Source organism: Dermacentor albipictus, chromosome 4, assembly GCF_038994185.2.
Source record: "Dermacentor albipictus isolate Rhodes 1998 colony chromosome 4, USDA_Dalb.pri_finalv2, whole genome shotgun sequence".
In the NCBI taxonomy this organism is placed as follows: Eukaryota; Metazoa; Arthropoda; class Arachnida; order Ixodida; family Ixodidae; genus Dermacentor; species Dermacentor albipictus.
In genome coordinates, this window is record NC_091824.1 from 45,266,756 (window position 1) to 45,292,007 (window position 25,252).

At 45.7% G+C, this 25,252-nt stretch overlaps 1 protein-coding gene and 1 long non-coding RNA gene across 4 annotated transcripts in view; one reads left to right on the forward strand and one right to left on the reverse strand.

Annotated features, from left to right (window-relative positions):
• Positions 1–19,937, forward strand: part of LOC135907176 (serine/threonine-protein kinase 11-interacting protein) — a 105,463-nt gene extending 85,526 nt beyond the window's left edge. For all 3 annotated transcript variants that reach the window (XM_070536909.1, XM_070536908.1, XM_070536910.1), the window contains 3 exons: positions 8,903–9,076; positions 11,805–11,971; positions 19,215–19,937. In XM_070536909.1, coding sequence (XP_070393010.1) covers positions 8,903–9,076; positions 11,805–11,971; positions 19,215–19,397 — 524 coding nt within the window. In that variant the 3' untranslated portion in view covers positions 19,398–19,937. The remainder of the gene's footprint in view (positions 1–8,902; positions 9,077–11,804; positions 11,972–19,214) is intronic.
• On the reverse strand, positions 19,860–25,088 carry LOC139059065 (uncharacterized). The gene is made up of 2 exons (XR_011513860.1): positions 24,750–25,088; positions 19,860–20,398 (listed from the first exon to the last, which is right to left on the reverse strand). It is a non-coding gene; the product is annotated as an uncharacterized lncRNA (long non-coding RNA).
• Between the last annotated feature and the right edge of the window lie 164 nt (positions 25,089–25,252).

Consider the following 25,252-nt stretch of genomic DNA (forward strand, 5'->3'; position numbering starts at 1 on the left):
ACCCTCGCCGACATGCTAGCGATGTACGTCGACGTCGAACACAAGACGTGGGATGCCGTCCTGCCGTACGTAACATTCGCTTACAACACGGCGGTGCAAGAAACAACACAGATCACACCGTTTAAGCTGGTTTACGGCAGGAACCCGACGACGACGCTCGACGCCATGCTGCCCACGTCACTGACGAAGAGAATGTTGACGTCGCTAGCTATCTCCAGCGCGCCGAAGAAGCCCGACAGCTCGCCCGCCTACGGATCAAGAACCAACAGAGGACCGACAGCCGACACTACAACCTCCGACGACGCTTTGTTGAGTACCAGCCCGGCGACCGTGTTTGGGTTTGGACACCGATACGCCGACGAGGACTCAGTGAGAAACTACTCCGACGCTATTTCGGACCCTACAAGGTCATCCGACGTATTGATGCTCTGGACTATGAGGTCGTGCCAGACGGCATTTCGCATTCACAGCGGCGCCGCGCACGATCTGAAGTGGTCCACGTGGTGCGCCTTAAACCCTTTTACGGACGCTGACGAAATTCTTTATTTTTTGTTGTTGTTTTCTTTGCTACGGGTGTTTTTTTCGCTTGTATGTAGCATCGGGTCGATGCTTTTTAAGAGGGGGGTATTGACACGTGTACTTATCTTTATCGGGCGACCACGTTTCGCCGCTTAACAACTGTAATCGCACAGCGAGGGATGCGCCTGCATGTATCCGATGTTTCTGGAAAGTTATCGATGCTTCTACCCGGCTGTCTGTTGTCGCTGAACCTTGTGTTATCTGATTTCATCGCGTAACGCGAATGGTGTAGAACTGTGTGGAAGGCACGCGGGTCCGAACGATTAGTCTGGAACATTCGACGAGTGCTCTGTAAAAGCCGACGCGCTTGACCCGCTGATCAGATTTTCGACGATCGCCGACTGTGTTCGCCGCTATCGTTGTGCTTTAAGTGTAGCCTGTTTTGTGGGCACAGGTTCGCCCAATAAAAGCTAGTTTTGTCTTTCACAGTACTGCTACTGTGTTCTGTCTTTACCGTCACTACCACGTGACAGTATCGTCTATAAATAGTTCAATAATATCCAAACGAATGTGGGATCAGCTTCGCAAGTTCAGAGGCGATTACGCTTCTTACACTATCCCCATACTGTCACCTCCAGGCACACAAACAAATGTAGAAGAACAAGCAGACATATTAGGGCAACATTTCCATGATATATCAAGCTCGAAAAACTACTCTGCTGCATTCCTGAAACATAAGCAATTAGCAGAAAAACTGAAGCTTCCGACCACAGGAAGTGCAGAAAGACTGTATAATGGCGCTTTAACACTTCCAGAAATCAACAGAGTACTTACTAGTGGCAAGAAAACAGCACCCGGTCCGGACAGGATACACTATTTAATGCTAGCTCACCTATCCCCGAAAGCAGTTGAGACCTTGCTTCATTTCTTCAACATAATCTGGGAAACGGGAAAAATGCCCAAAGAGTGGAAGAAAGCTATCATAATCCCGTTCTTGAAATCTGGAAAACCTCCCACAACAGCAACCAGTTATAGACCCATAGCACTCACAAGTTGTCTCGCAAAGTCCTATGAAGCCATTATCAACATAAGATTGACATACGTCCTTGAAACAGACAACATGCTAGATAACCATCAGTGTGGATACAAGAAAGGTTGCTCCACAATAGACCACCTAGTTCGGCTAGAAGACGAGATACGTGCGGCCTTTCTACACAAGCAATATTGTCTCACAGTTTTCTTTGATCTTGAAAAGGCATACGACACAACATGGAGGTTTGGTATCTTAAGGGACTTAGCAGATTTAGGAATCCGGGGTAGAATGCTGAAATGTCTAGCCGATTTCATGTCGAACTGAACATTCCAGGTGCGTTTAGGAACGGCGCTGTCACGTGTATTCATTCAGGAAAATGGTGTGCCACAAGGATGCGTACTAAGCACAACACTCTTTATAGTGAAAATGAACTCTGTTAACAAAGCCATTCCCCCCTCTGTTATGCACTCCATATACGTCGATGATCTGCAAATAGCGTGCCGCGCCTCAAACTTACAAACATGTGAAAGGCAGCTCCAGATAACAATTAATAAACTAACCGAGTGGGCTGAGAAAAATGGCTTCCGCTTCTCCACTCAAAAAACCGTTACAGTGCTATTCTCGCAAAAACGAGGATTGTATTTAGACCCGGTTCTAAAATTGAATGATGTCGCGCTGCCGGTAAAACAAAAATATAAATTCTTGGGAGTAATCTTTGATAAAAAACTAAACTTCCTAGCCCACATTAAAACACTAAAGATTAAGGCAAATAAAGCACTGAATATCCTAAAGGTTTTGTCTCATAAGCACTGGGGTTCCGACCGAATCTGTCTTCTACGTATTTACCGGTCTCTTGTGCGTAGCCTTCTAGACTATGGCTCCGTGGTTTACGGCTCAGCCAGGCAGTCCTACATCCAACTACTTGATCCAGTACATAACCTTGGATTGCGACTGGCAAGTGGTGCCTACAGAACGTCACCCATTCAAAGTTTATATGTTGAGTGTAATGAACCCTCATTACAGCAGCGCAGAGCATTACTAACATTCTCTTACCTACTCAGAATTCAGTCATCACCGCAACACATATGCTACAAAATTCTTACACAGTGCAACTCACGCTTACACTACACAAATAAACCGAACATGATTAGGCCACTTGTCCTGCGGTATGAGCAATACTGTCAGGATTACGAGATCCCCCAAGAAGTCCTCCAGGTTGCCAAGAAACCACAACGATTGGCCCCATGGTACAATTTTACACATTTGTGCGACGGGACATTAACACATTTAAAGAAAAGAAACACTCCACACGAACACATCATACAAGAATTCCGTGCTCTTCAGGACAAGTATAAAAGTCACATGGAATTCTACACGGATGGCTCCAAAACAAAAGAACACGCGGGTGTAGGGGTAGTAACAGAAAATTGGGAAACAAGCATCCGTCTACCAAAACATGCTTCTGTTTTCACAGCTGAAGTTTATGCTGTATGGGTTGCAGTTAAAAAGGTTATCACTGGCAAGCACAACAACACAGTCATATACACTGATTCCTTAAGTACACTGAAGGCTCTAAATCTGAAATCGGAGTGTGAACCCCTGTTAGGGGACATACTAAACATGGTCGCACTTAACAAATATGGGAGATCAATCCGCTTCTGCTGGGTACCAAGTCATGTTGGGATACCGGGTAACGAAGCAGCCGATACATGTGCATCGATGGCAGCATTCAAAGACCTAATAAACACAGCACTTCCATGTAAAGATAATATCCGTGCCATTAGGAAGGCCTTGACGACAAAGTGGCAACACGAATGGGACATTTGTAGAGAAAACAAGCTATATCTCATTAAACCAGTACTTGGTGAGTAGAAGTCGTGCAACCATCAGGAGCGCTTTTTTGAAGTAGCTCTATGCCGACTACGCATTGGCCACACACACCTCACCCACAATTATCTACTTACAAAAGAAGACGTGCCAACATGTGAAAAATGCCAAGAACAACTAACAGTCATGCATATACTACTCACATGCACACACATTGAAGTACAAAGACGAAACTTTTTGCACAACCTACATCAAATGCACATACCTTTACATCCTTCTTTAATTTTAGGAGATGATCCGATAATCCCATTACCTGACCTGCGTAAATTCCTAAACGACACTGGCTTTTTTAACAAATTATAGATTAACACGGCCTTTCTCCTCTTAAATAGTATTATAAGACACCTCGTGTTTGGCGCAGCATAGCGCTAGCCGCTTTTGCGCCACTAGACCACATTTAACTAACTAACTTTACACTGACGATATTAAGTGAAGGACAGGACGTGGACGTACGTACATCCACGTCCTGTCCTTCACTTAATATCATCAGTGTAAAACTAAGCGCAATATAACCATCAGCAAGTACAGCTTGGCGAACTGTGAAGAGTCCTTTGCTGTTTTTAGTTAGAACTTACATTTCTTGGCATACTCTGTTATTAGATAACAGAGTAGCTAGATTCGTGTGGATACAACTTGGACGCAGTGTATCACGTTGGAGTCAGGTGCAGCATAGCCTGTAGTGCTCTGTACACCCCAGACTCTTCATTCATAATTTGTCTTGGAAAAAGCAATATACAATAAATCAATAAAGAACTTGGCTACCTCCAAAGTACTTTTCGTGTGGCTCCTCGAGAAACTGAACTGCTAACATACACAACTGTAATGTGGCCCATCCCTTAAAATTAATCTTGTTTTGATCCTTCTTCACAAAAATGAGATTAAAAAGGTTTAGTGTACACAGAAAAAAAGCTGTGCGCGTTATGTGTTGCGGATATGACAGGGATTTTTCGCCTTCCTCCAACCTTTCTAGTCTGAACGTAACCTCTCTATCTATATGTCACCAGATTGAAAGCTTAAAGTTTCTGCATACCCTTACTTGTTCGCTGTACCCACTTGGATAAATACAGAAAGTTTGCTGTATGTCCACATACCCGTTGCTCTCGCACCTTAAAGCTTTTACTTCAATCTATAACCAACATGTATAAACAAGATATATTTCTTTTAAATATAAAATCTTAGAATGCCTTTCCTGGAGATGTTGATTCATGGCAATTATTTGATTTTTGTTTCTGTACTTGATATGTGATGTTTTCCCCGCTCCTGCAAAAGCCATGGCTGCATTACAAACAGATAGACATACAACCAAGCAAACAAACAGCATTATTCCAAGGGGCTTTAATTTTGTGTAACAATACTGTTTGGACAGTTTCCTAACCTTTTGCTGGTGTGACATTCTTGTGTACTAGAGTTGACCGTTGCTGCGTTAAACATAGAGATAAACAGAGTGCGTGCAATATTTTATATTCAAGACTAAAGTAATTCGTCACAATAAACATGGCCGTACTAATCTTATATGACAAACAAATTGTCAGATACGATGAAGTACTAAACCTGAAATTTGGTTGGCTAATCTTGAGTTGTTTGAGTGTTGTATTGCTGGGTAGACAAGACTATAAATGCAGGACCCTATGTAGTGAAGTGAATAGCGAAGCTTACAGAAATAGTTGGAAATTTTTTTGTGGAAGGAATGCTTTGAGCAGCTAACAGCTCACAACCATAGTAATTTGGGTTGTGCGTTTGTTGATAATCTTTTGTGATGGGCTCGAATTACGGTACATAGTTTTGTGTACCATGTTTCGTAATGCAGAGCTCGAAGGAAAGGTAAGCATACTCACTCATATATTGAGGCACAAATTCTTCTGTTGTGCATCTTTGTATGTTAGTGCTGTGCACATGTGTGCTGCTTTTAGACTAGTGAAGCTTGGACTCGTTCACTCGAGGACTTGTGTGTATACTTATTGTTGTGTCGGCAGCGGCAGGCAAGCGGGGGGCCCCGACCAGCGAACGCCCGACTAACGCCGGCGCAGTAAAGGAGACGCGGAGCGAACTGCTCCCGTTGAAAACCGGAACGAAGACTCCGCCGACCGGCGGCTGTTTATTGCTTATAAAGGGTTCACACGCCAGATGACACCTCCCGATTGGTCCAATGCTCGTCTCATGACAGAAGGGGGGTGCGCCATCTACCTAACCAACTACAAAACCCACATGTGCGATGACACATAGATCTGACAGGGGGCGACACTATACTACATCATCCCCCCCTGGAAACAAAGTAACATACAGTGAAACGCGCACACACGACACGCACTTAAGTCCAAAGAAGATTTCAGTTCATTCCCCCCCCATGTTCACACACGCGCACCAGTTGCACACAAGCACGCACTTAAGTCCACAAAAAATTCAATCCGTCCCCGCCCAAGTTCACATACACGCGCACCAGACTTGGGCACTAAAACACAGGCAGTCACTCAAAGTCGGACAAGGAACACGGCACAAAACTCACTGCACTGCAACAAGGAGCACTTTATACCTGTGTTAATGAAACATGTGGACTGTCTCCTAAATGTCGCAGCGAGGCCCCTAGCTGTGGCATTTCGAAGACGGCAATGCGCTCTACACTACATAAACAAAATCATCGAGCCACGGAGGCCGTTTTCTGTCACGATGAGGACGCGTGCGTACCTCAGAAGAACTTTGGGGGTTGCGACGCGTATCGGTGGACTTTAAAGACCCAGTCGTCCCACTATTTCCCTCCCCCTGGTTGGAAAACTGAATGTGGTTGTCACTCAAAGCTGGAGAGGGTTGCCCAGGAAGCTCCTCTCGACGTCCCAACAAGTCCTGGGAGGCTACCGATTCCCCCACGGAATCAGAGACGACTGCTGACTGCGTAGACTCGGAAGTGATACAGTCAGACAAGCTACTGAACTGCTGCTTATGAGAAGACGATGTCGCTACAGACGAGTCATCGGAACGACTATCGAGGTTTGAATACGAGTACAAAAAATCTTTGTCACTTGTACACAATGTACTACCTGTTGGATCCTTCATCACTAGGGTTAACTTAGACACATGCCACGTCTTCCCATCACTGAGTACAAAAGTAGATGGTCCTATCTGGGCCTTGACTTTACGAGGTTTACTGTACTTAAAAATTCCTTTCCTGTTTAATCTAATTCTGACGGTGTCTCCCACCTTGACATGAGTTGCCTGAGCACCTCTACGTTTGTCTACGTACTGCTTAGTTTGGCACTGTTTCTGCAAGACCCTTTCTTTAACGTGAGACACGAGACTGTCCTGTTCCCGTAGATCTATACAGAGCCGCATGGTTCCATCCTTCTTGCACACCACCACGAGTGGAGACACCCACTCAGAAGCCTCGACGCGCTCGATGACGTCGCAGTCCTCGAGACGTCGCAATTCATTTGTTACCTGGGCACGGAGAGCCAGGGGTAGTCGGCGCAACTTTGAAGATACTGGTTTCGCATCTTGCTGCCGATGAATTTGGTGCACAAAGTTGTTGACGAGACCCAACTCGTCACTGGAAAGGTGATCAAAACCCGGAGGCACACCTGTGGGGCTCTGTACTGAAGGAAGTGATGGTAGACGACATGTCAGCGACGTACCGTCGATCTGTATGCCCAAGCGTTGGATGGCGTCTAAACCCAGCAGTGATGTTCCTGTAGTCGTTACGTGGAACGTGACGGAGCATGACCTTTGAAAAAACTGGACAGTGGCTTGAAAGAGGCCTTGAATGTCGATGCGTCGCTTGGAAAAATTTTTCAAGTCCACTGCTGTTTGTGACAGTCTGGGCTGTCGACCAAAGTACTTTCCAAAATCTTCGGCCGTCATCAATGAGACAGACGCTCCCGTATCCACCGGCAGTCGCATGGAGACGCCGTTAACTACGACCGGAACTTCCAAATCTTTAGTTTCAAAAGCGCTTACCGTCAAGACAGACGCGGACGGCTGCCCTGCGGAAGTTGAAGACAGCGTCTCTGCGGAAGAGACGTGTTGAACAATACGGGTTTTTCGGCATACGGATGAAAAATGGCCCAACGTGTGGCGGGCGTTGCACCGCCGGTTCCTTGCTGGACAATTCCTGTCCGTTGCAATATGTTTCGTGCTGCCACACCGATCGCATGCACCACGGTTCCCGGAGGAGCCACGTGCGAAATGTCGGCCCTCTTGGCGGCCTCTCGGAAGAAGTCCGTCGTCTTGGCGGCCTCTCGGAAGAAGTCCGTCGGCTTTGCGGCTTCTCGGAAGAAGTCGGACGTCTTGGCGGCTTCTCGGAAGAAGTCGGACGTCTTGGCGCCTTCTCGGAAGAAGTCGGACGTCTTCATGGCCTCCCGGACTACGTCGGCCATCTTGGCGGCTCCCCGGCAGAAGTCGGCCATCTTGGCTCGTCGACGGAACGCCAAGTTGCGATGCCTCGATTCTTCGCACATTTTCGGAGCCGAACGCGCGGTTCGCTCGATGCAAGGCTTCTAACGAGCGTGCAATTTCTTGTGCCTTGTCCAGGGACAGGGTTTCGCCATGAGCCAGCAACTTTTCGCGAACGCTGGCGTTCGCTATCCCGTGTATGATTTGGTCTCGGACGCGCTCGTCATAGCTTGTGCCGAAGTTGCACTGTACCGCCTTCTCCTTCAATGCGGTCACGAATTCCAGGAAGCCTTCTCCCTCGAGCTGCTTTCGGCTGGTGAATTCGTGCCGTTCCGCCAGGACATTTGTTGACGCGGCGAACAGCCGGTCAAGCCGCTGCAAGAGTCTCGGAAACTCTGACGCTGGCGGGACCGCATCACTTGTCGTTGACGCTGCGCCGGTCGACTGCCTTTCTGCTTCGCTTGAAGCTGACGCTGCGCTGGTTAACTGCCTTGCTGCTTCCTGCTCCTCGGCTGCAAAGTGCTTCCGTTGTCCCTCACGCCCGAGAGCGCTGACGAGCGCAGACGCTCGCCGTGCGTCCGTCCAGTCGCCGCCGCCGGCCGCTTCGAGGTGGGCCTGAAAATCCTCGTCGCCAAAAGATGTTGTGTCGGCAGCGGCAGGCAAGCGGGGGGCCCCGACCAGCGAACGCCCGACTAACGCCGGCGCAGTAAAGGAGACGCGGAGCGAACTGCTCCCGTTGAAAACCGGAACGAAGACTCCGCCGACCGGCGGCTGTTTATTGCTTATAAAGGGTTCACACGCCAGATGACACCTCCCGATTGGTCCAATGCTCGTCTCATGACAGAAGGGGGGTGCGCCATCTAGCTAACCAACTACAAAACCCACATGTGCGATGACACATAGATCTGACAGGGGGCGACACTATACTACACTTATAACAGCTAAGTGTTTCGTTTACCATGACTTTCCTACGTCATGGTTTTACTCTGCTTTAACAGTGGCCTACTGTCTATATTCAATGGTGCACGAATGCATGCCGACTACCTCAGCTTCAGACATTGCTGTACCGTGCTTGCCCTACAGGAGTGCTGCAGGAAAAAATGCCTGAGCCACCCACGGTGGTCATGGATGTCAGTGAAAGCTTGGCACAGGTGGTGAATCAGGTCATAAAGCGTTCCTCAGAAGACCTTCCAGACGACTGTGGCGAGCAGCAGGAGGTGTCACTGTTTGTCATGGGCTTCTGGAGTGAACACTCAGGTAAGATAGTCATGGTGCTCTGGCATGATGCATCTGTCTATCCTCAGCAGCGTCATTTAAGGCTGGAGGGAGTTCAGATGAAGCAAAAGCATCTCTGTACACATTTTGACATTGTGTAATAAGACAGGCAAACAGGAAAAAGTAGCCTTAAAGTTAAGAACCAGGACAGACAGGCAAAAGCAAGTCTTGGAACCAGAAACAAATAAGAATAGCATTTAAAGGCCAATTCTACAAAAACAGCAAATATATTAATTATGAATCTGTTGCATACAAATCAGCAAAAATAAGGTATAAAGTATTATTCTGTGCAAATGAAACACTGTACACTACCTTGCAGATCTTGCCCTACTGAACACAACTGCAGCCAACAACACTGCACTAGTTTAGTGCTACAATTGAACCTGGCTGTATCGAACTTGCAGAGAAAGGCCTATCAGTTTGATATAGGGCATAATTCGATATAAGCCTACTAAAAAATTGGACATCATGTAAGCACATACCATTTATAATATCACTTTATTGATGAAACTAGCTTAGTTTCGCATGAAATAGCCGTGTATTTTCTCCTGCTTGGGCAGTTCCACTGCCTGCGACGCACACACTTCTCCACATTGTCTAAAAGAGTCGGAGCAGCTGAGGCCGCAACCTTCCACATTCGCGCAGAAGCAGCGGACTAGTGCGAGTGCACCAATCACCTCAGATGATGTGGGCAAAGGACCATCATTGCTTTGCTCATTGTGCCCACTTTCACTTGTGCTCAGTATGATGTCGGCAATGTAGTCTTAGGGCCAAACAATGAAATCTTCTTTACCTCAGTAAGGAAGCCTTCATTGCAATGAGGCTACCTTATGTCACTCTGAAAGCTTCCTTACTGAGGGGCCCTCGGTGAAGGCTTCCTTAGTGCTTCCTCAGCATAAGGTAGCTCCAAAGCTACCTTCATGCATCCTTACGCCACTCCTGACCCTGAACGAGCGCTTCACCTTACTGCTTAACCACTTGACCTTTGCTTGCGCATGCGCGCTGTCGCCCACCTGCAGAGAAGCGCGAGCACGGTACGTTTGCCAGGCATGTTCGTTTCAATCACGTGTCCAGCATGAAAGTGTTGCTAGTCGTTGCACGACGCCGGTGTGCCAGCGTTGATGGAGCACATCAAGTTTTGCACTGTAATGCACTACTTTTTTAAAGTTTATTAAACAAAACTAGAAGAAAGTGTCACGCTTCTCTATATCAGCTCTTCAATTTAAAGATTGTGCGACGATACAACATTTTTTATTGAATAATGGTGTTCGCATAAATCTTTTAAGAGATAATCTTGAACCCAGGCATGCGGCAACCGCTCCTTACGTGAGGACGGGTGAAGGGAGCTTTCAGAGTACGCTTGCTTCCTCCGTCGGTCCTTCGCTGTAAGGAGGCCTCACGTAAGGTTAGGAAGCGCTCGAAGGAAAGTAACGTTTCGTTGTTTGGGCCTTAGTTTTCGAGCTCTCCCGTGGTCACAACGCCATCATCTGCACCCACAAACTCGTTGACCATTGATTTGTCAATAGATTCTGGAAATTCTGACAGCTCGCTCCAAACTTCGGCAACACCAGCAAAGGTTTTGTCGCGCTCATAAGAATTTAGTCATCACCGGGCACGTGGAAGCTGGCACGTCCGAAGCAGTTTCGGATAAACCACTTGTACACGGCCGTGCGTACGCAATGGGCGCCAAGGGCACCGGGTCGCAAGTGTCCACTTTAGCCCTAATCTCCCACTTATTCTTGAAGATCGTGCTGAGAGTGCTCCTCGGAATTTTGCACGCCACAGTGACATCAGACTTCTCACCGTGTTCGACCCGATTTATGTTTTCAAGCTTCACGGCGAAAGGCAAATTCTGCTGCTTTATCAAAGCAACACTGCAGGAGAAGGCCCACAAGGTGCAAACACCAAGTAAACTATGCTATTCTGCTGATGTGTTGTAACATTCCCATAGCTGTCATAGTTGTGATGCCCATATCATAGCCATACAGCCATACTAGCGGTGTAGCCATAATATAATTATGCCATTTTAATTGAAAGCTAGCCGTCAAGCGTTGTTGACCATCCTTGTCCAAAGTTTAAATTGAGAATGACAAGTCATACACATTTAAATGAAAGTCAGGAAAACTTTGTTGTATACACAGTCACTACAAATCACCATACAAGCTGTGCTACTCTGTCAACATTGTGATTGCTTTCTTTGAGGTACCCGGGCATAGTCTTTGGCAGTCAATGTGTGTATGTGTATATATATATATATGTATATAAACTCCATTTGTCAGGAAGAGATTTTAAAGAGGGGTGGTCAGAGCCCCCCCAGTCCAAGGCCCCACTGGCCTCTGCCGCCTTTGCAGTAAATGTAACTTGCCAATTATAAATAAAAACAATGGTGATAGTGAAGCAAACGTGAATACAAAGTATTTTTAGTACCACTTTCAACATCATTATAGTGACGTTTGGTTGTAGTACCTTGAACGTGTGGTCCAGAATGAAGCCGGCTCTGCAGTTTTTTTAATGGCACAATGTAAAAACATATTTGTTGCTGCCTGCCTGTGATATAGGTAAAGCTTTTTTTTTTTTTTTCATGCACTCTCCATACACACATGACTGCACGTGAGTGCATGTTAAAGGCAGGAAAGTGCACAAATTTATTGTGGCTATGTTAGTTGCAGTAAAGAATTCAAATGCTTGGAAATGTATTTTGCCTTTCCAGATGCAGCTTCGCCTGCAGCTCTGAAGTCAGCGTGCATTGTTGTCACAGAAGACAGCACCTACATCAGCAAGTCCCACTACATAAAAACACCAAAGGGTTCAACCAAAGCTTGTATCATACAGTACGAGCCATTGGCATGCCAGAGGATCAGCAATATTACGGCTGCGGTAAATATCTTCGAGTGCACTCTTCACTAAAACTGTCTTTTGTACCATGTGCACACTTCAAAAATTGAATGCAACATGAAACAGCCTGGACGGCCGCTGAGTGCTGTTGTCTATTCCATGTTGTGTTCAATTTCTAGCGCTGTAAACATGTCACAGAATTCAAGCAAACAACTAGGCCAGCTTTCTGCTGTAACATGATTCTGTGAATGTGGGTCCACAGAGTTGATTTTGCAGCATGCTACAACATGTTGTAGAGTAGTGCTAAAGTGAAAACAAGCCTTCTTTGAGACAGACTGGGCTAAGCTTTTACTCACTATAGTGGATCACCAACTAGCCCAAACAGTCACCTTGCCTGTTAAGCTGAATGCTCTGAAGGAGAACTGTGTAGACCTTTATTTCACTCGCTAACTCACTGCAATTCACTGAGGGAGGTTCCTGTATACAGCTGTTAAATGAATTGTTGGGTTTTACATCCCAAGACTGCGCTGTAAGTTATGAGTGACACCATGATGAAAGGCTCTGGATTAACTTTGACCACCTGGAGTTGTTATATATTGGATATAACGAAGGTACCTACCTACATGGGCATTTTTGCATTTTGCCTCCATCGAAGTGCATCTGCCGCAGCCGAGGACTGAACCTGTGAACTCGTACACAAGCAAAATACCAAAGTCGCTGAGCTATCACTCTGGGTCCTTATACAGCTTAGCTGAAATAGACTTGTGTTTGCTAGGAGTTTACATAGATTTCTTGTTGGTATCATTTCGTTTTGATGGTACTGCTTTTGACCATCACACGCGGTATGACAAAATGATATAGTCATAAAGACTGACTGGTGTGGAAATGTTATACCTGTGTGATGTGATGACAGTGCGAGTGCAGCGGAACTGCAGTGCAAACAACTAAGCTGGTCCCTCCACTTCACAGGCTAATTCGGCTTGTCCTCTTTATGAAGAGAATAAGCCACCTTGAGGTGCTTGTGACACTTGCCAAGGTGCATGCCAGTGTTCATAGTGTCCTTCATGATGCGAGGTGCACGAGTGGCATTCCCAGCACAATTATTTACTGTATTTACTCGCATATGATCGCAACCCTAAATTTTGTCGTCAAAATTCAATTTCTTTTCTTTCCTGTGTAATGATCGCACCCTGAACTTGTCGCAGCGATATGTGGTGTGCCAAGTCTAGCTAATGATGACTGCGCTTACCATCTGTCAAATGCTATGCGAACGATTCTTGAAGACATACCAAGCGGTCTGCACGCACCCAACATTCTTAAGCAGATGCCCCATTTCATTCCTTCCATCACTTTCTGCACTTCCATGAAAAAAAAGCTACAACCAAACTTGCCTTGGCTTTATTATTTGTAGGCTTCATAATGGTTTTGGTCAACAACAACAACTTAAAGGGTGCCTTTCTATTCCTCTCGTCTGCACTCTTGGGCACGCAACAAATCGCGAGCACTAACGATAGTGGCCATGTTTGCACTGATACGTTAGAAGTGCACCTTATTCATATGCCGACGCTTGTAACGCAGCTAAGATATTCGCCCACCCTTAGCGGAAACATGCCGTATTAGGATAGCAGTGAAGACATTTGCCGCAGTTTCCGCAGCAAGCCCCGCCATGTGTTTCTATGTCACTGGCAGCTAAGCGTGCCCATCTCTGTTTCTGTCCCCTCAAAGTGGACATGGCTACGTTATTCTCACAAACTTGCCGATATTAATGATATTACTCATTACTGATCCGTAAGAAACTGTTTCAATGCGCATAATGTACTCACGAGAAGAAAAATAATCGCGTTTAGCTTGCTCCGCCGGCCCCCATTTTTGTTTTGGTGTCCCGCACTGACAGCAGCAGCCGCCTGCTTGCCATCCCGCAGCAAATGCGGGATGAAAAAAGAAAATGTTTCTTTTTGTGGGAAATTTAACCCATGTAATCATCGTACCCCTGAATTTGCGTCAATGTTTTTGACAAACAAGTGTGATCATTATGCGAGTAAATACGGTACATCATTGTACACTTCTGCAGTGCACTTTTGGCACGGATCCTTACCAACTTGTTCAGTTCACTCTTTTTAGACCTAACGCTGCACCTCTGGGCACGACCTGTTTGAGATGTGTCACACACCACATGAACCAGACTTGCATGCAGTGTTCCATGTCCCTAAGTTGTCCCAAAAAGAATGGATTCCCTTGACATGTGCCCTCAGTACTGGGCAGTGCCTGTTGCACAAGTGTGTCCTGCATTCAGTATGCATTGTGCAGTGTGTAAAGGGGTGCATTTAATAATTCAGCTGGTAGCGTCAAGCGTAACTGAGAAGTCGGACAATGCAGAGCAGGGACCGCTGGACGGCCAAGTGGCTCTCTCTCATGCCAAGCACTGGCGATCTGGCTGGCTCAGTGGTTGCACTGCAGGCATCGAATAGACGATCTGGCTGGCCTTGTCCGTGTGCTCTTCTTCTGCCTCTCAATTACCCCCGGTAGCGGAGCGGAGCCATCCTGGCAACTTACAACGTGGAAACGAGCAGGTCATAGTATTGTTTCGTGTGATAAATGTGAACAGCATTCCAACCACGACGGCACCTGTCGGATGCCGGTTAAGCGGCTCTATGTCATAGTTGACCGGAGAGGTGCGTTTGACGATGCGATATGGTCCGTCATACTTCGAGAGAAGTTTGTTGAAAGTCCAGGGGTGGTACAAGGCACGGAGAACAAGACAAGTTTGTGGGATTGAAGTTTGGGTTGGTAGTGACACCATCACGATTGCATTTTTGTCGTTGGTCATCAGAGGTGAGATTTCGGGCTAACTGATGGCATTTCTCAGCATATCTGGTGACAGCTGAAATGGGAGCACATTCTGACGCGTCTGGTTTGTAACGTAAAACCGTATCCATGGTATGGGAAGGATCATGACTGTAGAAAAGAAAGTATGGGGAAAATCCTGTAGTACTACTTCGTGTAGCCATATTATATGCGTATGTGACTAAACGGGTGAATGATGTCCCAGTTTGTATGATCCAATGAGACATACATGGTGAGCATGTCACCAAGGGTTCGATTGAAATGAACCATAAGCACATTAGTTTGAGGATGGTATGCCATGGTGGTTTGGTGAACAACGTGGCATTAAGCAAGCCTAGCTTCAACCACGTGCGACAAAAATGCACGGTCTCTATAGCTCAGCAGTTCCTGAGGTGGGCCGCGACGAAGAATGAAACGATGGAGCAGGAAGGATGCAACGTCACTGGCGGCGGCTGCAGCTAGAGCAGCGGTTTCGGCATAGCGTGGTGATCAACTGCGACAATATTCCCAAATGCAGTGTCGCATGCAGGAGACCAGGAGGATAGGTCGTTGGCACTACTTATAAGTTGTGTCAGAGGTGAGATAATCAAGGCAAAGTTGCGAACAAAGTATTTGAAGTAAGAACAGAGGCCGGTGAAGGTGCGGAGTTCTTTAAGTGTCTTAGGTTTTGGAAACTGCTATAGCCTGAAGTTTTGATGGGTTGGGGCAGATTCCGTCTTGAGCTACGACGTGACCTAGGATCATGCGGCAAACTGGAACTTTTTCAGGTTAAGTTGCAGGCCTGCATTGGTCAAGGGCGTCAACATTTGCCGAAGGCGTAGAAGAGAAGATGCGTGTTGAAATTGGGGGCGAACACAATGATGTCACCAAGGTAGCATAAACACGTGCTCCATTTTAGGCTGCGCAAGATATTGTCCATCATTTGTTAAAATGTTGCAGGTGCATTGTACGGCATCACCTAAATGGCATCTAAATGGCATCATATAAAATTCGTAGAAACCGTCTGCAGCAATGAATGCGGTTTTAGGGCGATCAACTGCTGACATCTGGACCTGCCTGTAGCCCAGGCATAAATCCAACGAAGGGAAGAATTCAGCACCTTGCAAGCTCTCCAGAGCGTCATCAATGCACGGTAGAGGGTACACATCTTTTTGTGTTATCTTATTAAGACAGCAATAGTCAATGCAGAACTGAATGGAACCATATTTTTTTGTGACGAGAACAACCAGTGACGCCCATGGAATGACACCACGCTGAAGCATGTCGTCAATGTGCTTGCTGATAACCTGATGCTCCTTCACTGAGACATGGTACAGGAGCTGCCGCAATGGCATGTTGAATCCAGTGTCGATGTGATGGCTGACGGTTGATGTGCGGCCCAGAGTAGGCTGGGTGACATCAAAAGAACAACAACATTGGGCAAGCAGGGGAAGACGCTGGGGGCGTCGCTCTGAAGTAAGGTCATCGGCAATGAAAGGAGTGAACACGTCAGGTGATGGTGGAGCAGAAGTGGAAAGCACGCAAAAGTCTGTAAGCTCTGCATACGAAGCAGCCAGCACGTCGATAATAATCATGTCATCAAAGGGCTGAACACAGCCAAGTGCTTCGCAGCAGAGAGCCTTCAGTGTTGTAGGAAGTGGATTGCAGACAATTATGGAGCTTAGACCAGCTGAAATATCAGGAGTGGCAAAGGGGAGGGGAATATCTTTGCGGGTTATGAAGAGTTCCGAAGGAGTGAAGAGGACAGAGCCTTCAGAGACAGCACCACAGAAAAAGAGAACAACACACAAGTACAGCAGTATTGCAGTGTCTTCGCACAGGACCAGCTTGGCAAGAAGTGGTGCCGGCAAGGAACACATCACACAGAAGCAATAGTTTGACTTCAGAATGCACACAGAGAAAGTGCCAACCAAGTATAACGTCATAAGAGCTGGACGGCAGAACCACAAACTCGACAATTTGGGGAACGCCTTGAATAACAACTCTTGCTATGTGTGCTGCTGAAGGCTGGACGACTGGCTGGGTGCTTGCTGTGCAAAGAGAAAACCCAAAAAGTGGTGTTGTAACTTTTCGTAGAGCGCAAGAGAATCATTTATTTAGTACAGAGACTGTTATCTCCAGTATCATGTATCTCCAGTAGACATGCTGCTCCACTATCAATCAGCGCAACAGTAGTGACGCCGTCAACAGTAAGGTCCACATAGTTTGAAGGCGACAATGGAGGACTTGTACATATTGATGGCAACGCATTTCCTGCCTCCTGAAATGTGGCGCTTAGTTTTCTTCTTGCGTGGGTGAAAGGCACCGACGCATGAGAGACAACAAGCGGCGATGCGAGGAAGGTGAACGACGTGCAAGTAACAGGCACTCGGCTGGTAGCCTGCTCGACTGCTGATTAAAATAAGCATTGTGTAAAGGTTGCATATTGGTGTGGGGAGGTGTCTGCACAAAGCCATTTGAGTGCAGCACGCGGTGGCAGCAGAGCCATACAACATGCCCGTATATATCGCAGGCATAACATATGGGCCTGTTGTCTTGCGTGTGCCAAGGATTTACAAAGGCAGGAGCAGGTCGGTGAAAAGGATGATGAACGGGTGGCAGCGGCTGTGGATGTATGACGAGACGCTGGTGAGGAGGCTGCGCGATGATGGATGCTTATGTGAGTGGAGCGTTGACATAGGGACACTGCATAGGTAGAACCTTGGCAGCTTGCTCTTCAATAACTCACCGGAGCATCGGGGTGAGCTGTGTAGGAGGCGGTTGCGACAGCGGCTATTGTTGGGGCAGCTCAGTGAAGGATAATAAAGAAAGCTGACGTGCAACTTCCTCCCACACGAATGCTTGGATTTGTGGGAGCAGGGATGAGTGATCAGAGCGAATGGCCATGACACAAAGGGCCTCGTCAGCCACTGAGAGGCGCTTGGTCAAATCTTGCTGCCTCCTCAACTCGTCGTAGCTTTGGCACAAGTTTATGAGCTCAGCTACAGCAGACGGACTCTTGGCGATCAACACATGAAAAATGTCATCGGTGATGCCCTTCAATGTGTGTTTCACCTTCTCATTTTCGGGCGTAGAACCATGCACACGTTTGCACTGGTGTAGAACCTCTTCAGTATAACTGGTGACTGTTTCACTCAGTTGCTGCACTCCCTCTTTCAACCGCTGCTCGGCGCGCAACTTGCGGACAGCGAGGTGACCGAAAACTTCAGCGAAACTGGTCTTGAATGCTGACCAGGACTGAAAGTCGGCTTCCTGATTTTTATACCACTGGTGAGCCACCCCCGCAAGGTAGAAGATAACATTATTTAACTTGGAGGTATTTTCCCATTGATTGTGCAAGCTCACCCTTTCGTATAAAGACAGCCAGTCATTGACGTCATGCTCATCTATACCGATGAACACCGCTGGATCTCTGTGTCAAGAGCGCCAGAGCAGACCACGGATGGTGTCGGTGACATCTGCTGGATAGAGTCAGGCATGACTGGTGGCAGAGGCCGACACCAGAGTTCCAAGTTGGAGATGTTCTTGAAGACCCAGCACCTTCACCAGTTGTAAAAGGGTGTATTTCATAATTCAGCTGGTAGCATCAAGCGTAACTGAGAAGTCCCGCGACACAGAGCAGAAATCGCTAGATGGTCGCTAGGCTCTGTCCCGTGCCGAGTACTGGTGACCCGGATGGCTCAGTGGTTGCACTGTAGGCATCGAATAGCCGATATGGCTGGCCTTGTTTGTGTGCTCTTCTTCTTCCTTATAAGCCCAACATGCTGCAGTGGAATGCCTGAAGTCCAAACTACATCTGCACTTGTACAGCACAATACTACTACTACACACAGCAGTTCAAGGGCAACAGCTTAGCAATGCAACTTTGCCAAGTTACAAGATGGATGAAACTGGCCAGGCCTCAATATAATGAACATAGTTATAATCAATGTTTCTCAGAATATTGACATGTAACAAAGATTGGATGCAACTTCATTTGAATAACTGTGTAGTATTGCATAGACGGCAAATTATCATGTTTCACGGCCTGTTCCAGAGGCGTGTGTAACTGACCCAAACCAGTTTCTTATTCCACTGCTATTGTTCGCTTATGCAAATTACGGCATCTCTTCACATGCTGTTATTTATATGCAGCCTACTTAGTCAGTAAAGTTTAGTGTTTCAAGCTATATAAATTGGCCAAAATTTTTTTGACAGCAATCTTATTTGCTTCTTTGGAAAGAGAAATATGCCCTCCTTGGTTAATTACTTATAGCAGTCTTGTTGTATATGTTTGTTTAGGTTCAACTGCATATCCAAATGCTCATTGACGTTTTGACATTTTTGCGATTGCAAAATGTGTGCGTCAATACCATGAAAGCGAACATGCATGATTCACAAATCATCTTGTTTAGCAAGTGTGCTCCTCGCTGATTATGTTTTTTAATCGTTTTCATTTCAGCATCTCTACAAGAATGCCAAAAGCGTGAAGCTTACATTCCTGGACGAGGACACTGGCACCGAAATGCAGTGGACTATCGCAACAAAAACAGTGGCGTCGCTGCATTCTTTTCTGAGCACACTTCGAACACCGTGGGAGGAGCTCTTTGGTGTGGAGATGCCACTGGACATAGTTGCAGAGTGAAGCTGTCAAGATCAAGCCCTGCGATTGATTTTATCCCAGACAGCTTTTTTTTATTTAAACAGCAAATCTACTAAACTTATGTGCAGAGACTGTAAAGCAACTTCGAGTGTATCATGTTACAGGCTGTACTGTTGACAGTAGCCCATTGTAATAACGTCTGTTAAAAGTTTTAATCTTACAGAAAGAAGCATTGTAAACTTTTATTAAACTGAATTACCATCCTTTTAAAACCATGAAGTTGTAACAAATATGTTGCTGTAACTTTAACTTTTAGAGCTTTTCATTAGTATTATGTAAATTTCCATTGCTGCGACGTAAATTGTGTGATGTGGAACAGGTGCCCACCATAAATTTAAACAAGGGTGTCCCATGTGTGTTTTTAACTCTGTATGCGTGCAGTGTTTTTATGTCAGATTGCAAGACAGACGGACAACTCTGAATTGTGCATATACCAGCCGTTGGTTGTGACAAGAACTGTCCTTTCTTTTTTTTATTCTGTAAATACAATAAATATTTCAGACAGTTTTTTTATAACCCAGACTTGTCTACCCCCACTTTTCTTTTTTCTTGTAAATATACATGAAAAGATTTTCAAAAATGCCTACAACGTTTGCATCTGCCAGGCATGAGTCTTCTTTTCTCAAAGTGAGTAAGAATGAGGGAGCTTTCATCCAATGGAATGTACATGAGGAAACGACAAAGAATGGCTTTGGTGGTGCCCGGATTGCCGTGAGTCGACTCTGAGGCAGACCTCGCCGCTGCTTCGAAGCATCGTCGACACTGCAGTGGAAGCGAGGTTGGTTTTCCAAGATTGCCGTTCGCCCCCTACCCCCCGTGAGTGATGATATGTCGGGCCCTGCTTTGCACGGGGGTGCGTGAAAGTCTGGCAGTGGCCCTGTTCTCTCACTTGGCCTTCTTCTTTTGCTGCTTCTGCTTCTTTTTGTCTTCCTTCCTCTTCTCTTTGTCCCGCAAGCTCTGGATCAGCTTGTACGTGAAGAAGCCTGCAGGCAAACGAAAGACGGACATTTTTTTTTTTAAAGCTCCCTCGTTTACCGGTGGAAACGATTGTTACAGTGGAAGCATGTTATAGTGGAGTTTAATCTGACATGGAAATATACCTTCATTATGCCAGATATTCAATACAAACCTATATTGGTAGCACACTGATGTCAATGAGAAACATTTCAGGATTTCCTTCATAGCTGGATTCAACTGCAACACCCTGCATGCGCTCTCACCGTATAGCGCACCTTGCTGGCCAAATGTAAAATTGTAATTTTGATGGTAAAATATGAGGCACTTCCACATTTTTACAGGTCATTTATGTTCTCACCCCTTCACACACTTAAAAAATAAACAATAACCTTAACCCAGTAATGCCCAACATATTGTGCATATACTAAGCCAAGTTTGATAACTGAATATTCCAATTTAAGAGCGACAAACTTAGCACAAAGCCTATAGTAGCATTTCTGATATGCTGGAGTGAGCTTACAGTTGTGGGTAGTTCAGCAAACTAATTAATAAGTAGCTTTCACGTGCAATATTATTTCAGATTTCTTTTTTTCTTTAAATATATTTAAAATATATATAAATATATTTAAAAAACAAAGAAGTTGTTCTAATATTTTTTATGTGGAACTGTGTTTGGTCATACAATTTTTCTTCAGCTACAAAGCTTTGTTTCTGAGAAATAAGTGTGTTTCCTTTGTAGCTTCATGCTACATATGGCTGGATGTGCCATTTTTCCTTTCGTGAAGAGTTAACAGATGTATACAAATCCAGACAAGTCGCACATCAAGGGCAGCGAAGCTGTGTGCGAGAGATCTTGGATATTTTGGCACTTGGTTTGCCATTGCCCAAAACGTACCTAGTACTTGCAAATGCTTTACTTTATCCAAAGCAATTCTGTTGCTATAACCGAGTCCTTTCAATCATTTCACTAAATCTGAAACATACTCCCATATGTTGCACTAGGTGTACTACGCCAGCTAAGCTCTTGCACACCTGTGCCCTCTCAACACTGACCATGCTGCCACATAAGAGCTATTGTAGAGCTTCCCAATACATCTTTGCCATTTCTAACAATATGTTTCATGTTCGTTCGTTTTTTTTTCCTTTGTCATTAGCTCGGAAAACGCTGTGCTGCCATTATCACTGGCCACTCGGTGCAATGTGTGATAAAACAATGGACAATCCATTACAAGATATGGGGCCTGGTTTCATTTTTCGCTGCTCCCTTTGCGCAGAGCAAGAGATAGACTCCTCCAAACTGAAGTTGCCTCCGAGATTCATGTATGAAATATACTCCTTGTCTTTCACAAAATAATTGCGTGTTATGACCTGACAAAAATAAAAGTTGCAGAAACAGTATTTTTTTTTTTAAGTTTTGAGATGGGTGCATTGAAACTGGTTCTAATTTCAGGATTTCTGCTTAGTGGATACGGCTTTGGCACTGACCCATGAATGTTCTAAGAATTAATTTATGAATTAATATTAAGTTTAGCTAGTGGGAAATAATTATTGATGTAATTGGCAATTATGGCACTAATTCTGATGCCCGCCACTGGTGCAAATGTCGGCCAGAAAAATTTTTGTCCCGAATCCCGTTTTTCACAGGTACACAGCAGTCGCAGAAACACCTTGTGCATGTTCATGCCACGCATGGTAAAAATTGAGTGCTTTGTGCGCACAAATTGTAGAGGTTACAAAAAAAAAAAAGAATGGCAGCTCGACTAAACCAGGCAGCAATATGACAACTTAGTTCATACAATGTACAAATGAGGCAAGGACGTGGCACCGCACACACAATAGAAGATGCGCCAATGCATACAGTGACAAACCTTTTTAGCTAGAGGAATAAAATTACAGAAATGAAATAATGTTCCCAATGCCATTTTTTATTTGACATTCTCGAATAGATGGTGTAGGCTCCCTGTATGCCTAAAAAACAATAATTTGTGGGTAACGAATGTCACATTCTGTTCACATGGGCATTTAGGACCTATGCCAATGCCAAGTCTTGTGACATGCACCTTATGTGCACATGGAAACATTTTTATTTTTATGTTTCTAAATATAAAGAATCAGTCATTGCCACCATACAATGTGCATGTCAGTAGATGCAAAACTGAATTTATAAGTAATTTAGAAGAGCTGCTTCTTGGGCTAGTTGGCTTCGATGTTGAGGCATGGCTACGCACAAGTCTGGGCTAGTTTGTGTTCCATGACTTAGTGTAGTTGCCCATTGTTTTGCTGTGTACTGCACTAAGACAAACGTCAGGTGTAAGTTAGCAATGCTTTTCATATGTTGCATGTGTAATCACTTTGTATATAAAGAGCGCATTTTTGATGATTGAAAAATCTAGCATAGCAGTGCAAAGCTCACAAACACTGATGAGTTAGGAACTGAAATGATGGGAAATTTTTTATACATTAATGAGACAGCTAGACTAATTCACGACTGTAATCAAAGCACACTTGATGGTGGCAAAATGTAACAACACCCGCGTACCATGCATTGTGTGCACATTAAGGAACTCTAAGTGGTCAAAATCTGGAGTCCCTCACTACGGCGCGCCGTAATCGGATTGTGGTTTTGGAACATAAAGCCGCAGAATTGAATTTTTTCAAAGCACACGTCGCACTGTTGCACAGAGACCACTTTGTGTGTCCGTGGTAGGGAAAGCTCTGAAGTACAGTTGGGTGCAAAGGTCTCAAGCCCACAGCACCAGGAAAAAATTTAATTTTACATTTTTTCTAGCACATCTGTGGTACATGGAATTGTTTCAATGCAGTGTCGGTCGAACAAACGTACGTGGTGGACTGTACTACGTGGTGGACTGTATTTCAGCTTGCAAGCCAAGGCTTTGAAGAACAAAATATTTGTGGCATTTGTGGTCTCCTGACTTTTGCTCATGACTGTACCTAATGGCCTAGAACACATAATGTGGTGAACTAAGCTAAAAAAAAAAACGTTTTTGTAAATGTGCTGATTCTGTAAACTGCGGCATGTAACATAACTGTATATGTGACAGCGATTAGTCAGTGATTACAATCTATATGCGAGTCTTGGTGGAAATTATAAAATATGCTTGGGCATGCACTAAATATCAAGCCCTGAATTTTTATAGTAATAAAAGTTAGGATTTCAACTACTTGCATTTCAAATAACCTGACACCATTGGTTGGGGGGGGGGAGGCTGTTATGTGCTTTTTATAATGTTGTCACAGCTTCATAGCTACAGTGAAAGACGGGCAAGGAATTCGAAGCAACCTACAGATTCATACTATACAGCTTCAAAATGTCGCACTAACAGCAGATCAAATACGGTGGCATTGTGGGAAAGCTTATAAAGTTGGAAACAAACTAGCCCCTAATTTAAACTGTGTAATCAGCTGCCAGACATCGCGAGAAATGCAAAAAATCTGTGCCAAAAGTGGAACAACATGCATCCTACAGAACCTGCTTTAACTTGCAACACTGAACGTCAGCATGACCCTGTACGAACAGAAACCAGAAAAATATTTTAAAGCAAAAAGAAAACAAGGATTTGTTATGCCACTCGTGTCAGGGTAATAAATAACGTCGGGATTCGCAATAGATCTAAATTTTCCACACCACGCGACGACCAGGTGGTCAATCTTTTCCAGATGGTTGTTTCCCTGCTAGTACTAAATAAATTTTTAAAAATCGATTCGTAAAGCTCAAATACTCGGGACTAAATAGCGAGTGCGTGAAGTTCCTGTTAACAGCGAAAGACTCACCGATCGCGGCAACGGGGACGAATATCAGGGCCACGTACAGAACCATGCTGCCTGCAACCTCAGCCGCCCGAGTGCGTGTGAGCGAGTGCTACTCCTGCACGACCGCTCTCGCAACTGCGCCCTCGGAGGCGACGCGGTTCCACGCGGAGCCAACGCGACAGGCCACGTGTACCGGCCACGATCCTGTTTCGCAGGGCGATAAGCGGAAGACAGCACAAAAACGAGTCCCGTAGCTGGGTCAGCACCGAGTCGCCACCACTTGCGCAGCAGTACGATTCGAACAGCGCGCCGTTTCACACCTTTTTTTCTTTTTTTCGTTTATTCACGGCGCTTCGACCTGGTCAAGTGTTTCGTTCCGGGAGTATATAATGCGTTCATGGACCTTCTCGCGAGGTCATCGACCACTTGACGTTTGCGCGCCGTGTCTTCTGTCAGAAGCAGACTACATCGCGATGTAACACAGTATTAAAGGCGCGCAATTTTACCAGCTGTTTCGTTTTACACTATGATGCCCGCCTTCTACTACGACAGGGAGAGACGATCGGTCGAGGTGACAGCAAACAGGTGCCCGTCGGCAATACTTACTGATCAGCGAAATTGTAATAATTGCGGGCAGAATGAAGACCCAATTGCTGAAGCCGTGTTCAATGGGTCCGTCGGGTCCTCCTCCGGTCAGGTCGACCATATTCTGTTCCCGGAACGCGAGCTTATGCCCGAGGGAAAGGTAAGAGGAAGCGAGCGATTTCTCGCGATCTCAGCTGGTCACACGAGCCCAGCGCCAGAGCTCGCTTGCAAACTGTTTGGCTGCTCCGGCGCTTGACAGCTTGAAAAGCGGGCTGTGAGCGTCACTGCTTCCTCGCTCCACGTTGGCTGTGCTGGCGGCCCGCGCATGCTTGCATGCGTGAGCGTGTGCGACGATTCGCGTGACGTCACTGCGGTATACACTCTCTAGCAACTCTCTAGTAATAACTTTCGCATTATTTCTGCATTACGAAAGTAAAGAATATTTAGCTGTTTCGTTGGTCGCAACATCACGCTTCGAAATTTTCTTGTCACTATTACGTTAAAAAAAAACTGTTTGCGTCAAA